General features: G+C 53.3%; 1 protein-coding gene across 1 annotated transcript; it reads left to right on the top strand.

Annotated features, from left to right (window-relative positions):
• Positions 1 to 9,255: 9,255 nt before the first annotated feature.
• On the top strand, positions 9,256 to 13,966 carry PAX1 (paired box 1). The gene is made up of 5 exons (NM_001396667.1): positions 9,256 to 9,574; positions 10,606 to 11,235; positions 11,349 to 11,479; positions 11,557 to 11,761; positions 13,405 to 13,966. Exons 1-5 carry the CDS (start codon positions 9,571 to 9,573, stop codon positions 13,494 to 13,496), a joined length of 1,062 nt encoding a protein of 353 aa, NP_001383596.1. The 5' UTR covers positions 9,256 to 9,570; the 3' UTR covers positions 13,497 to 13,966.
• Positions 13,967 to 15,739: the final 1,773 nt, after the last annotated feature.

Raw genomic sequence — 15,739 nt, 5'->3', positions numbered from 1 at the left:
CAAAGCCAGCTGAACTTCATTCCCAAACGTCAGACCTTTGCATTTTGCAGAGATGATGGCTGGTGAGATTAATTACCTCCCGCACCTCTGCTTTTGCACTTCAACTTTGATCCAATGACACCACCCAAAGGAAAAATTTTCAGCGTAAATATACACATCCAGGTATTTCTGTAGCACAAGCATCTCCAGCAGTCTGTTCTTCAGCACACTGCAGCACACTGGAGGCTGGATGAGCTTTCTGGTGACTCCTCCTTTCCACAGCCGCAACTGCATTTGCTGCTGGTTCTGCAATGAACACAGTGCTATGGAGCATCCATCCCAGAGCCCTGCAAGCATGTGTGGCAATAAGCTGGGGATTTCCAAAGCCTTATGTCTATGCAACCAAAGAAATAGGGCACTTCCAAGGTATTTCATGTCAGAAATCCCCTCCTGGAGCAGCTCAGCATCCTGCGTGGGAGCACAGGCACAGAGCAGTGTTTGGGTGCCTGTGCAGATGTCCCTCATGGAGGCACTTCTGGTGCAACCGGTTCCTCCCCGCACGCAGATTGCAGATCGTATCAAGTCAGAGGCTCAGACTCTATTGACAGAGATCCTTGTCAGCGCTGAGGTGTTGAAGGATGATGTGTTTGGGGAAGAAGTCACAAAGAGGTGAAAAGTATCCTCTTCAGAAGGGCCTTTGCCAGGCAGTGAGAAATGCTGATGCCATGCAAAGCAGCAGCAGAGGACCGTGAAAGAGTTTATTTTCAGGTTTATCAGAGGCTTTATTAAATCCAGTTTGACAAGCTTTCATTGGGAAAGCAGTTCCAAGCTGGGAAAGATCCACATGCTTTGCTAAGCCCACATCTCTGTAGCTGAGCCCACACCAGGGCTGAGCCTGGGCATGGTGGAGATGGGCTGATGGTTGGACTAGAAGATCCCAGTGGCCTTTTCCAACCTCAAGGATTCTATGATCCTCCTCTCTTTGCTCCTTGTTCTGCTAAGGAATTTGGGAGGATTAAAATAATTCTGAAGATCATTGTTTATTCCTCCAAATTTCACCCAAGCCCCATTACCTGCAAGGCTCAGGCTTGGCTCAGCCCAGCCACTGCCCAATGGCCAAGGGCTGGCTTCCTGCTCACACTGCCTGCTACTCCTTCTCTTGTCTTGTCTGACAAAAAACAACCATGGATGAGAAAGAAAATCAACACAGCTTCAGCAGAATGCTGCATGATGTTTGAATTTTCATAAGGATGCGCATCAGCTGGATGTGATCCCAACATGCTATATGCAACTCGTGTCTAATTGCATTGTTTCCGCTGATCTCTGATGAAATTATTTATATGTATAACAAGCGTGTTTGGCTGAAATAGTCCTTAAGCTTTATGTGAATTTTCCATATGGTTGTTTGCTAAAAAGAGACCAAATGTTAGCAGGTTTGAGTTATTTTTTTCTCCCAATTAGTTTTGTTTTCTTTCACTCCCTCGCATATATTTTTACTCTCTCTCTCTCTTCTCTGGTAGTGCCAACAGCAGAGCAGGAAGGGTGGCTGGAGGGAGGCCAAATTTCGCTTCAGATCATTTCTCTTCAACACACTCTGGTCTCTGAACAACCAGATTCTGTTTGTCATTTGCTTTGCTCTCCTGGCATTGTGTCATGGCGATGGTATTGCTGATGGATTTCGAGCTTGCCTCGTAGAGCACTGCACAAGGTTTTCATAAGCACATTAATCTTGAAAGAAAAACTGTCAGAAGCAAACAATACCCCAATGAATGATGTTGTAAAGACACATGCTAACTCTAAACATCCATTACCAAAGAATATTAACTTATAGAGGAACTCCATTTCCTCTTGCTCCTTTTTAATAGGTACCTGAAACCCAAAGTACTTCCACATTGAAAAATTTGCTCCAAGATTTGACAGTGCCTGTGCAAAAGGCCCTTCATGGGACCTTTCCTGACCAAGGCCCAGTGAACTGCATGTCAAGACTAAGAGGAGGGTCTCCATGGTGTGGATTTATGGCAGTGACGGCTTGACGGTCGGACATGATGATCTTCGAGGTCTTTTCCAACCTTAAGTATTCTATGATTCTATGAAGGACACCTTTTATGGGGTCCCATTTAAGGCTAATTCTGTGCCCCCCACCCCCTCCCCCTGACCATTGGGTGCCAGCACAGCCCCATGGAGCGTCACACAGGTGGCCACACTGATGGTCACCCTGGAGTTGGGACAGTGGTGGCACAGTGGCTGATGCCAACTCTCCTCCTGATAGAAGTCAGTGTCACTGCTCCCATGGCGGTGGCTCTGCACATGCTTTTTGTTCATCAGCAAGCAGCCTGTGTGGCAGGGATAAAACATCTGAGATCGCTTTAAATGTCACTTGGAGTCAGGCCAGGAGCATAGGCAAGGAAAAGCTGGTAGCTTGTTTTAATTTAATGGTGTTGAAGTGTTCTACTGCAATTAAGCATCTGAAAATTAAACAGAAACAGTCATTAAGTCTGGTGATACAAACCCACTAGACCAGAGAATATAAATTATTTCAAATGGTAAATGCCAAAGCAGTGTTTATGATAGGGATGTTTCCCCTTATTAGCCATTATCAGTTGTTTTAAATCAGAGGAACTTAATCCTGAGGAAATTAATCACTGCAGATGTTGGATCCCAGAGCTGGAATGGGTCACCCTCTCATTGCAGGATGCTAAAAGAGAGAGCTGGGGCTCATGGCAGAGCAATCAGACAGGGACAGCGCAGGGCTGGTTGTGCCCAGCTCTCCTAGGAGCTGCTGTTCCCATTTCCCCAGCCTCAAGAGCTCATGCTGAGCTCAGCGGGGCCTTCACCCTCCCTCGAACTACTGTTTTTGATGAATCACCCTTTTCTGATAGAGAAACCAAACAGATCCCAAACACTGATGCTTTGGGAGAGGACCACTGGCCAGGCTGTGTTCCCCACTGACCCATGGCGCTCAGCCCTGCAGCATCATTATCAGCGTGTCACAGAGCATGATGTCTTGGGAAGCACCTTATTTTGGGGAGCACCAAAGCTTTACAGGGCTGTGCACCCAGCAATGCAACGCTGGCCATACAGGTGGGAATTGCAGCACTTTGACATCAGAGCAGATGCCACCGTGTGTCCACCCACGCCTTCATCTGCAGCAGGGCCTTCTCCCTGCAACCAACCAGATAACTCAGCCCAACAACCTGGAACCATAAAACTTCAAATGCTCTCTCTTTCTGCAGTATTTCTTTTACGAGCCCCAGCTTTGCAGTGCTGTGAGCTCGAGCCAAGCTCCGATTCAGGTAAGCACATAAACGCTCGTTTAAATTCCTCATCTTTCAGCACAAGCGTGCTCTTACATCTAATGGCCTTGGGTGAGACTTAAGACTGGCTTTAAAGCTGAGCATGTGTTTTAAGCGCATTCCTGAACTGGGGCTCTGAGATCTGTTGACGTGAACAGAGAGATTCCCCATCAGCTTTAGCGGGATTTTTCTTGCCTGAAATGGAGTCCAGATCTCATGAAATAAATACCCACATCTTTGTAGATGTGGAACCACATGGAGACTTATGAATACTTGTTCCCAGAAAAAGGATCTAGCTCATTCACATGCCTACATCATGTGTATTAAATTCTCCTGACATCTACCACAATTCTAGCATTTAAATGGAAAACAGAATAGATACTGCACCCTGAAAGCACTCAGCTATTGATGTTCGTGAATTAATAGCAGGAAGCATTGTTTGTGTACAGCCTTTACAAATTGTCCTTATGTTTCATCTTACTTTGTGTCTCTCACAATGTACCCAAATTTCTGACTCACAGCCCCCAGCTAAAGGGGAGATTCGCTCTGCAATATCAATGTCCAATTTTGGAGGGCATCCCCTAGGGATGAGAAGGCAAGGCTGAGTGATGTTTGGAAAGCAAGAGATGGAGGGATTCCCCCACACTGCTTCATGTCCCAGCCAGATCCTGGCCACGTTCCTCAGGATTGGGCAAGGTGACACAGGTTAAATCGCTGGGTGGGTTTTAGGAAAAATCAGCAAGTCTCTCTGTTCTGAGGGTTGCTTGGGTGGCATAGAGCAAGAAAGGGGCTCTGTGTTCAGCTACAGACCTGGGAGTCCCACAGCTTTTAGCCAATGTGTTGCACTGAATATTACCCAACATCTGATTAAAATGAATCTGTATCATAGAATCACACAATCATGGAAGCATTAAGGTTGGCAAAGACCACTAAGATCACCATGCCCAATCCCAGCCCACCCCCACCATGCCCAGTGACCACATCCCTCAGTGCCTCGTCCCCATGGCTCTGGAACACCTCCAGGGACGGTGACCCCACCACCTCCATCCCACCACGTGGAGGGTCAAGGAGGAGGCATAGTGCTTTGGAGCACACTGAAAATGAGGTCCTGGCTAGAGGTGGCTGTGGAAGCAGTGTTATGTCATCGAGCAGCACTTCTCCCTTTTCATTTGTCCTTAGAGCTGCAGGCTGATGCTGTGGATGTACTTTCTACAAGATCTCGCTGCAAAACACGGTGTCTGTTTTCCAGGTGGGAAAACCTCTCACACATGCTCCTTCTTCTAATGTTGGATTGCTGGTCACATTTGAGGTGGTTCCTCCAAAGCTACCTCACCAACCGCTTCTCAAGAGGAGAAGGGGGAGGAGGAGGAGGAGGAGGAGGAAGGGCTGGTCCCACCAAGAAGAGCGTTGGGGCTGCAAGACAAGGCAGCTCTTCAGCTCTGAGTGCTTCGTGTGCTGTAAATCCCACTTTATATCCCCCTTGTCACATACAGGGAGAAATAAATGGAGCTCTGTGATGATTATTCAGAGCCTTTACGATGGTTATAATGTCTCTGCCACTCACCTCTCCCTTGCCTTGCCACCTCAGTGCATTTTCCTATTGATACAAGTTTCTGCTGGGAAATGATCCCTGAAAAGAGTTTACCTGCCATGAAATGGCTCTGAAATGCTTTGGTACAGTGGTGTGAGGTGGCTGGGACAGCGTGCTGTGTGCACACCTCATATAGCACCCTTGTAAGAGCCATTACGGGTGGCTCATTGCACTGGGCCGGAACCAACCACAGGAGGTGCCTTATCCCTATAGCACAGCTCAGCAAAAGTTAACCTGTTGCACCCTCTGGATTTAGCCCTTAAAAAAAAATCCAAATCTAAAAACATGGGGTTTGTTCTGATTTTTATCTTTCCTTCCTTCCTTCCTTCCTTCCTTCCTTCCTTCCTTCCTTCCTTCCTTCCTTCCTTCCTTCCTTCCTTCCTTCCTTCCTTCCTTCCTTCCTTCCTTCCTTCCTTCCTTCCTTCCTTCCTTCCTCTCCCTTGTGGAACTCAGAAGCCTTCTGGCTTGCTGCAGGGTATATCTCATACAGCTATATTGCTTTTGAGAAATGAAACCAAGTGATTGTTAATTATTCCACCTGTGGCCTCTACCGAACTCAAATGTATGATTAAGCAAAGTGGCTCAGACAGCACATTAAGCTTTGAAGAATTATTTTATTTTTAAGCTCTCAAAGTTTTTTCTTCAGAAAGCAGAAAGCGTTTTTTCTCTTTACTTTCCATCACAGTGGGACTGTTCAGCTCTCTATATTTAGCCAGTGTCAAAATGCTCAAGCAAGAAAAAAACTGTCAGAAGAAATTTTGTGATCCCTCTGACACAGACAGCACACACAGCACTCAGATAATATTGCACTCCACTTTGCAGGATGGAAACACTATGCACTGCAACACACTGCTTGTGAACAGGCACTTGGGTTGAACAGCCTGGGACAGGATTTTCAAATTTGGATTAATTGTGACAGAAAATGAGCTCCATAACAGTGATGAAAATGAATATCCTCTCTAGGAGCCGCGGTATTTCTAGCTTCTTAATGAGTACAGAATAATGGAGAACATGGCGGAGCCCCTGACTTTATACTATTTGGCAGCTGCCAGAATGAATGGACGTTCTTCATATTTGTACCAAAAAAAAAAAAAAGAGGGAGAGGAGAGGAGAGGAGAGGAGAGGAGAGGAGAGGAGAGGAGAGGAGAGGAGAGGAGAGGAGAGGAGAGGAGAGGAGAGGAGAGGAGAGGAGAGGAGAGGAGAGGAGAGGAGAGGAGAGGAGAGGAGAGGAGAGGAGAGGAGAGGAGAGGAGAGGAGAGGAGAGAAGGGAAGGGAAGGGAAGGGAAGGGAAGGGAAGGGAAGGGAAGGGAAGGGAAGGGAAGGGAAGGGAAGGGAAGGGAAGGGAAGGGAAGGGAAGGGAAGGGAAGGGAAGGGAAGGGAAGGGAAGGGAAGGGAAGGGAAGGGAAGGGAAGGGAAGGGAAGGGAAGGGAAGGGAAGGGAAGGGAAGGGAAGGGAAGGGAAGGGAAGGGAAGGGAAGGGAAGGGAAGGGAAGGGAAGGGAAGGGAAGGGAAGGGAAGGGAAGGGAAGGGAAGGGAAGGGAAGGGAAGGGAAGGGAAGGGAAGGGAAGGGAAGGGAAGGGAAGGGAAGGGAAGGGAAGGGAAGGGAAGGGAAGGGAAGGGAAGGGAAGGGAAGGGAAGGGAAGGGAAGGGAAGGGAAGGGAAGGGAAGGGAAGGGAAGGGAAGGGAAGGGAAGGGAAGGAAGAGAAGAGAAGAGAAGAGAAGAGAAGAGAAGAGAAGAGAAGAGAAGAGAAGAGAAGAGAAGAGAAGAGAAGAGAAGAGAAGAGAAGAGAAGAGAAGAGAAGAGAAGAGAAGAGAAGAGAAGAGAAGAGAAGAGAAGAGAAGAGAAGAGAAGAGAAGAGAAGAGAAGAGAAGAGAAGAGAAGAGAAGAGAAGAGAAGAGAAGAGAAGAGAAGAGAAGACTGTCTCCCCGTCTGCCCCTCAGCAGGGGTGGTGGGAAAAAGGGCTCTAAGCCCCAGCCTAACATTTTCCGTGCTGGACCATGAGCTCACACCGTTAAATCAAACCCGGAGCCGGGAGGGAGCGTCAATAAAGCGAGAGGGCCGAGAGGGGAGAGGGGAAAAGAGGAGGGCACGGGGAAAAGGTAGCCCGAGGGAATGAAAACCATCGCGGGGGCAGGTCGGAGCTGGGAGTGGGTGCTCGGCCCCGGGACACGAGGAGCCGTACCGGGGTGCTCGGGTCCAGCGCTGTCGAGGCTTCCTCGGGCGGCACCGCGAGCGGGAGGGGCGGTCCGGAGGGCTCGGATCCCGGCGCGCCTGGCCCGGCCGGGGCTGCAGCCCTGCCTGGAGCCCTTCTGCAGGGTGCCTCTTTTCCCTTTCCTTTCCTTTTCCTATCCTTTTTATTTTCCTTTTTTCGTTTTTCGTTTTTCGTTTTTCTTTTTCTTTTTCTTTTTCTTTTTCTTTTTCTTTTTCTTTTTCTTTTTCTTTTTCTTTTTCTTTTTCTTTTTCTTTTTCTTTTTCTTTTTCTTTTTCTTTTTCTTTTTTCTTTTTCTTTTTTTCTTTTTCTTTTTCTTTTCTTTTTCTTTTCCTTTTTTCCTTATCCTTTTTCTTTTTCTTTTCCTTTTTTCCTTTTCCTTTTCTTTTCCTTCTTCTTTCCCTTTCATCTTCTTCATTTTTCTTCTATTTCTTTTTATTTCTTCCTTTTGTTTCCTGTCCTTCTCCTTCCTCTTTTTCTTTCGTTTTCTATCCGTTTTCCACCCCCTTTTCGTTCTTCATTTTCTTCTTTTTCTTCTGTTCACTATTCTTCATTTCCTTCTTTTTTTTTTTTTCCTTTTTCTCTCCCCCCCCCCCCCCCCCCCCCTTTTTCATTCTCCTTCGTTTCCTCGCTTTCCATCCCCGCACAAACAATCGGACAGAACCTTTCCCATGGCCACAGCCCGCGCTCCCGACCCCCTCTCGAGGTCGACCCTCCCGTGCTCTCCCCGCACGGAACCGCTCACTGCCTCCCGCAGCAGGTGCCCGCGGGGATGTGCTGACGGCCTCCCATTCTGCCGGGGGAGGGGATGGAATTCGTATTTTCGTCTTTAACCCCCTAGAGGAAGCCCTCTCTGTACCCATCCCCACGGAGCAAAGCTGGGAGCTGCGAATGTGTAGGAAGGAGAAAGGGCCGCGTAGAAATGCGCACACAGCCGCGAAGAGCGGATTTCTCCGCGCTTCCCAACAGAGGGAGACAAAAGCTTGGCTCAGCCGAGGCGGGGCAGGGGGAGATAGGATCAGCCCGGTTCCGGGAGCCCCCAGCTACTGCCCCGCAGCTCTGCGGCCGGTGCGGTCTCGCCGTAGGACCGCTCGGGGATTCTGCATCAGAGGGGTGAGGGCGGCTTCGGGTACAAAGACTGTGCTGTTGGGGGGAGTGACGGGACCGCCGGACGGCCTAGAAAAATTGTCTGATGGTGAAGATGAGATAGAGAGAAAGAAATCCGATGTTTTCGGCCGTCTTTCGATTGCCTCCTTCCCTCAAGACTCTCAGTTGGCAGAGGACGGCGAACTCATTGCCACGGTGCTCCGACCCCTGCAGCAGGGAGGACACAAGGAAGGGGACACAAACGCGAGGCACCCACCCCTCTGCAACGCGTAGCTGCGATATAATCGATCCGCTCTGTTTTCCCGACGACCGGTGCCCAACGGCCGGGCGGTGCTGGCTGTCAAGGCTTTAACCCCGCTCCTGGGGGGGCGAACGGGGAGGGCGGGTGGTTGCCATCGAAGGGCCATCAGAAGGGGCTTGTCGCTGTCACTGTCCCCGTGTGACTACAGCGCTGCTCGCAGCAGACACCGTTTGCGCTGCCCGTGCAGACCAAGCAATTGATATTCCCAGTAATTAACACCCTCTGGTAATTTACGACCCCCCCCAGCCCCTCCGGACCTGCGAAAGGCCCCTTTAGGAGAGGGGACAGCGGCTCCCTTCCCGCCGCAGCCCGGCCCCACATTCTGCCTTCTCCGCGGTTATCCCGAATTCCAGGCTCAGAGAGGAACAGTTTCCTCATGCGGCTGGAAAGGCGATTTCCCCCTTACCTCTCCTCCACCCCCCACCCCTTTCGGCGGTTCACATAGACACACTCACGATCTTTCGATCTTAGGAAGCACGAAACTCCCCCAAACCAACTAATCACTCCTTACGAGGCTGCTTTCCCAGATGGCACCGCTCTTGTGGGAGAAGCACGGCTCCCCCGGGCAGCCCGCAGAGAACCCCCCGAGGCCGAGCAATGTCCCAACCCCCCATCCCCGCCGTCGAGGCTTCAGCGCAGGTGTCCCTGTCCCGTCGGGGCTCGCGTTCCGCTTTGAGAGGGGTCCGGAGGGACCCGCCCGCGTAGGGAGAGGAGTAAGTGACCCCCACCCCGCCCTCCCGCAGCCCCACGCCGGGCGGGGAGCACGCCTCGAGGGGGCGGGCGGAGGGTGCCGAGTCCTCTCCAGGTCCCCCCGGCGGCCGCGCGGAGCGGCCGCCGCGGCCATTTAGGAGCGGAGCGGGAGCCAATGGGAGGCCGCCGGGCGCTTCCAGCGTGACGGCCGAGATTGACGTGTTTCCCACGTCAAATTGATCCCAAGTAGCGGCGGGGGCTCCCCGCGAGCGGGGAACCGGCGCGGCGCCGCCACGACAGCCCCGCGGCCGCCGCCCCCCGCAGCCCCGCCGCCGGCTCCCGCTCCGGCTCCCTCTATGCCGCGCCGGCGGCGGCTGCGGCGCTGCCCCGCTGCCGGGCGATGGGTAAGAGCGGGCGGCCGCGGGGAGGGCGGCGGGCCGGGCCGGGACCGCCGCGCTTTCGCTTTGCGGATGGGGGGAGCGGGGGGGCTCCGGGCACGGGGCGCCGGGACCGACCCCCGCCCGCCGCAGGCACCGGCTTGGCTGCCCCGAGGCGCGGCATGGGCTGCGGGCAGCAGCGGGTCGTCGTGGCTGCGGGCGGGGACAGGCGGCGGGCCCGACCGGCAGCGCGCTCCGCTCTGCCCTGCCTTGTCGTCCCGTCCTCCTCGCTCCTCGTTGTAATCCCCTTCTCTGTGTCTCTTTTCTCTCCTCCTCTCCGTCGTCGTCGCCTTTTTCTTTCTTTCTTTCTTTCTTTCTTTCTTTCTTTCTTTCTTTCTTTCTTTCTTTCTTTCTTTCTTTCTTTCTTTCTTTCTTTCTTTCTTTCTTTCTTTCTTTCTTTCTTTCTTTCTTTCTTTTCTTTCTCTCTCTCTCTCTCTTTCTTTATCTCTTTCTCTTTCTCTCTTTCTCTCTCTCTCTTTCTTTCCTTCCTTCCTTCCTTCCACCCTTCCTTCTTTCTTCCTTCTCTCTTTCTCTTTCCTTATTTCTCTCCTTCTTCTCTCCTTTCTTCACTCTTTTAACTTTCCTTTTCTCTATTATTTTCATTCCTCGCTTTCACTCTCCCTTTCTCCTCTTTTTTCCTGTCTTTTCTGTCTTTCTTTCTCCTCTTTCCTTTCATCCATTTTCCTTTCCTTTCCTTTCCTTTCCTTTCCTTTCCTTTCCTTTCCTTTCCTTTCCTTTCCTTTCCTTTCCTTTCCTTTCCTTTCCTTTCCTTTCCTTTCCTTTCCTTTCCTTTCCTTTCCTTTCCTTTCCTTTCCTTTCCTTTCCTTTCCTTTCCTTTCCTTTCCTTTCCTTTCCTTTCCTTTCCTTTCCTTTCCTTTCCTTTCCTTTCCTTTCCTTTCCTTTCCTTTCCTTTCCTTTCCTTTCCCCATTTTCCCTCCCCATCGCCTCCCTCCCCGGGCACTGACACTCTCCCCGCCCGGCCCATCGCGGCCCGGCAGAGCACACGTACGGGGAGGTGAACCAGCTGGGTGGTGTCTTCGTGAACGGGCGTCCGCTGCCCAACGCCATCCGCCTGCGGATCGTGGAGCTGGCCCAGCTCGGCATTCGCCCGTGCGACATCAGCCGCCAGCTGCGGGTCTCGCACGGCTGCGTCAGCAAGATCCTGGCCCGCTACAACGAGACCGGCTCCATCCTGCCCGGAGCCATCGGAGGCAGCAAGCCGCGGGTCACCACCCCCAACGTGGTCAAGCACATCCGCGACTACAAGCAGGGAGACCCCGGCATCTTCGCCTGGGAGATCCGCGACCGGCTGCTGGCCGACGGCGTCTGCGACAAGTACAACGTGCCGTCGGTCAGCTCCATCAGCAGGATCCTGCGGAACAAAATCGGCAGCCTCTCGCAGCCCGGCGGCCCTTACGACGGCGGCAAGCAGCCCCCCCCGCAGCCCGCCCTGCCCTACAACCCCCTTTACCAGTACCCGTACCCCGGCCCCATGGCCCCGCCGGCAGCCAAGATGAGCGCTCATCCCGGGCCCGTCCCCGCGGCCCACGTCGGGCTGCCCCGCTCCTGGCCCTCGGCTCACTCTGTCACCAACATCCTGGGCATCCGCACCTTCGTGGAGCAGACGGGTGGGTACCGAAAGTCACTGGGACAGCGCTTCTGCCCTCGGGGTTTTTCCGTCGGGAAAAGCCCCGACGGCTGAGAGTTGATCCTGACTGCTCCGCGGCTCTGTCCTGCCCAGGGGCTTTGGGTGGCACCGAGGGCTCTGCTTACCCCCCCAAAATGGAAGACTGGCCCGGCGTGAACAGGACTGCCTTCCCTTCCGCCCAGGCCGACAAAGCCGCCGTGGAAGGGGACATCAAATACCCGCAGGTAAGGGGCGGAGGGGCCGGGGCCGGGGGCCGCCGTCAGGGCTGCCACGCGCCTCCGACACGAGTGTCTGTGCCCAGCCCGCCCCGGGACTCTCCTCCGTGGGCAGCTTCCTCCCGGCCTGCGCCTATCCCCCCGGCAACCAGCACGGCGTCTACGGCGCGCCCGGCGGCTACATCCCCCCGGGGCACCCCTGGCAGCCGCAGGGCCACCACGGCCCCGGTGTGACGGTGCACGGAGGCGACCTGGCCGGCGCCATGGCCTTCAAGCAGCCCGGCAGGGAAGGTGAGCGGGGGCCGGGGGTCGGGGGGCGAAGGGGGGCGGAGGGACGCGACTGGACGCGACGGGGCGGTGGGACCCCCCTACCTCGCTGTGCCCCGATGGGCGCAAATCCCTCCCGGCACTACCGGCTAACGCGGCCCCTGGGGCTGGAAACCATTTTCCCGGAGCCGTCCCGATCCTAAAGTTCGAAGGCAGTCCCGAGAAAGGCAGAGCGCTAAATCGGGGATCGTTGCATCTTATTCCGAATCCCGACTGCCAGGGCCGCGCTCTCCGCCCTGGGCAGGGTTTAAAGATAAACTCCGTCTACGGAACGCGGCTTTGATTTGAACGCGTTCACCGCTAATTAGGACGATTCTTTTATCTGCCGTGAGTGATTTCGGTTCAGTTCTGAAAGATTTATTTCCCCGGTAGGTGGTTTCGTTTAAGAAATCCTAACTCATCTGTTCTGGATATAAAATCCCCAGTCGATATCTTTCTCCTTCTTCGTGGTATTGGACTTTCTAATATTTTTCACATTTGCAATCCATTTCCCACTTATTAGTCCTTCTCTTTATTCTATTTCTTTTTAATATATATATGCATACATATATATATATATACGACCTTTTACCGTTTCCATCCAACTCCAGCAACCTGCTGCGAGTTAAAACATCGGCCGTCTCGGGGACGAGTTATTGCGAATATCAGTGGGTGAAAACGGGTCGTTGTCAACGTATTTTCTTCTTTAAAAAGAATAAGAATAGCGAAAGAGAAAGCAGGGAAAGAAAGGAAAGGAACAAAGAAAAAGAGAGAAAGGAGAGAGGGAAGGAAAAAGAAAAAGAGGAATGGAGAGAAGGAATGAAGAAAGGGGGAGAAAAGTGGAAAGGGAAGGGGAAGGAAACGAACGAAGCGGGCTTTTAATATATTTTTCGGATTATTCTCCCCACATTTCAAGCGACTTGGAGGTTGAATGTTCTGACTTGTCTGTCCTTAAGCTGTCCCTGCCGAAAGGCCCACGAACTTTCTTTCATTTTGTTATGGTTGTTTTCTATATTCTTCCCCTTTTCCCGTCGCTGAGCTCGGCTCTCTGGCCCAAGCCGGTACCGGCGGTGCTCCGGGCCGCTCTGCTCCGGGCTCGGCGGCTCCCGCTGCGGGTGCGGGGATCTGCTCGGTGCTGCGGGCGGATGGGGGGTGGGGATTTGGGGAGAGGGCAGGGAAAAAAGAAGGAGAAAGGAGAGAAAAAATCAGTCGTGCTTTTTGTCTGTGGGGTTCAGACCTTTTCCCGACGTCGGGGCTGTTGTTTCGCTAGAAATTCTCCCCGTTTCTTTGCTCGGCACAGCAGCGCTGGGACGTTTCGCACCCCCTGCCCCGTGCGGGGGATACGCGGGGGATGCGCGGGGTCCGACCCGCACCCGGGGCTGTGCCACAGCTGTACCACAGCCGGCACGGGCTGCAGAACAACCCCCCCCCCTCCCCCCCCGGTTCCCTGCCTTTCCCCTTCCTCTTCTTTCCCTTCCTTTGGCAAAGGGGATTCGTCATCATCACGGTCCCTACTGCCTGGGGGACTCGACGGGATCTCCCTTCCCTGTGTCCCCGGGAGGGTTGGAGGTTGCCCACCCACCGCTCTGCTGCTGTCTTTCTTTTTTGTCCCTCTCCTCCTCCTGCAGTCACGGACAGAAAACCCGGCAGCCCCGTGGGGAAGTCCCCGGATCCTCTCAGCCCCATCCACGGACTCTCGATCCCAGCCTCCTCCTCCTAGAGCCGCGCACCGGGCACACTCGCTTGGAACACACACCTTCAAACCGTGACTGGATCCCGAAGTGCCACCCAACTGTCACCCGAGTGCCACTGCCTCCGAGGGACGAGGAGACCGGCGAGCGGCGACGTCCTCCCACGGCCGTCCCTGCACCGGGGGACGCGGTGGGGACACTCATGGGGACACGTTACCTCCATCGGATCGCGGAGGGGTTACGGAAGAGACTCAGCCTTCCCCCTTTATTGCGTCTTTCTGCTTTTTTTTTACCCCCTCGCTTTCAGTTTTCCTCTCTCCGCACCGTCCCCCGTGGACCGCCGGCCGCATACCAGCCTCTGTCCCAGCCCCAGAATGGAACCAGCAGCCGGAGTGTAAATGGACAAATAAGCCACAACTTTTTTTGTGATATATTTTTATAATAACAAACCTTAATAAATAAATAATAATGATAATAATAATAATAAAAAAAAGTGACCATCATGGCATCTTTCCCCGGTTGCAGCATGAATGGCAGGTGACAAGTGGGGGTGACAATGGATGCTACGGGGCAGCCCACACACCGGGGTGCGTGTCCCCCCCTCCCCCGTCCGTCTGGCTCTGCTGGGCTTTTGTGTTCCCCGGCTCCTCCAGCCGCTGCCATTGGCGTGGGGCCCTTCATTGTCTGCAGAAGGGGAAGGTCCTCCGCTGGGGCAGGGAGGAAATATCCTGGCAGGAGAACACACGCCCGGCTTTCTGCAGAGAGGGTGTCTTTGTGGGAGGAAGGCAGAACCATGCCAAGCTCGGCATCCCACCCCGGGAAGCTGCATTGCCTTCAGCCTCGGGGTGGCAAAATTTGGTTTTGCCTCTGTTGCTGCGAAGCTTCCAGCCAGGGTACAAAGCAGGGGAGGGGAAGGAGGTGACTTTAGGTGGGAGAGAGTGCTGCCATGCCTTAATAGTTACCTAGGACAGGTGCTATCTCTCTCTAGTCTGGATAGGTCTGTTTAAATCTGCATTTGAGTATGTGGCAGACTGCAAAAATCGATAGGCAGAACCCCCTAATGATCAAACTAATCACGCAAGGAAGGGGGGAAACAGAGTCCTGTCTCCATAGCTCTGGAAGGCCAAAGGAGTCCTTTACATCCCTAGCACTCGTCCCACCCCCATCCCCGCACCAACCCCAGGCACCCCTCATCTCCATCCCTCTGACAGAGCCAGAAGTGTAGTGCAGGTGCTGAGCATCCTTTTGGGATGGGTGTGGGGATCCCAGCCCAGCACTACCCAGCACTGACGAAAATCCAGTGAGTCCCTTTGGCACTGCCCGGTGCCAGCTGGCTGTCCCATACACCCGCTGCCATGTCAGCACACCTCGGGCTGGATTTGCCACCAGAGGGAGACCCTATTGTTCCACAAATACATAAAAGGAGTATTATTGAGCTGCGAGGAAGCATTCACTTTTTCAGGCAGAGAACAGACGGATGCGCAGGCGGTGCCCCCCATCCAACCAAAGCCATGCAGTCTGCTTTTTGGCATGGATTTAGAGCGAAAACCTGTGGCTGTCCTGTGTTTTCTTGTGCTTTGCTGTGTGAGAAGGGATTCTGACCCTGTGCCCAGCACTGTCTGTGGCCACCACTGCGATGGCACTGGTAGCAGCAGGTGCTGTGGATGTCACCCATTGGAAATTCAGTTAGAAACGTAAGGGGCAATATATTACTGGGGGTGGAATTTGCCACAACAAGCGCTTTCCGAAGGCTGACAGCAGCAGGAGGGCAAAAAAAGCAGTGTGAAGAGAGAGAAAAGTCAGCTCCAGCTGGAGAGGATCGTTCTGTTCTGAGAGAATAAGGATAAATAGATTGTTTTGCTCATGTTGAAAATGGCACTGATAATAATTATGGTCGCTCCGAAGATTTATTGGAGCTGGGCATGTCCAGGGGGTTGGGGGCTCAAACCCTGCTTTGAGCACATGAGTGGATGGTGGGAAAGCTGCTGCTGCCCGTCTCCCAGCTTCATCTGGAGGGAAATGGGGCTGATGTGGCCACAGGTGGTGAGAGGTGAACTGCAGGGGCGATGGGATCGGAGGGTGCTGGGATTCCTGGGAGGAGGGCTGCTGGCAGGAATGTGCTGCTCTGCATTTGGGGGCCAGCAGAGACCCCCAAGCAGCATCACTGCGTGCCCCATGCACCTGGCTGGTTCCTCCCCCCATAGCAGTGAAACGCTGGGAGCAAAAGCCCCAGGCACATCCCAAAGAAGAATGGGCAGTGCTGCACTGATCG

Source organism: Gallus gallus, chromosome 3, assembly GCF_016699485.2.
Source record: "Gallus gallus isolate bGalGal1 chromosome 3, bGalGal1.mat.broiler.GRCg7b, whole genome shotgun sequence".
NCBI classification, from domain to species: domain Eukaryota; kingdom Metazoa; phylum Chordata; class Aves; order Galliformes; family Phasianidae; genus Gallus; species Gallus gallus.
Note: the sequence above shows the minus strand (reverse complement) of the source record. Positions and strands in the feature narration are given on the sequence as shown.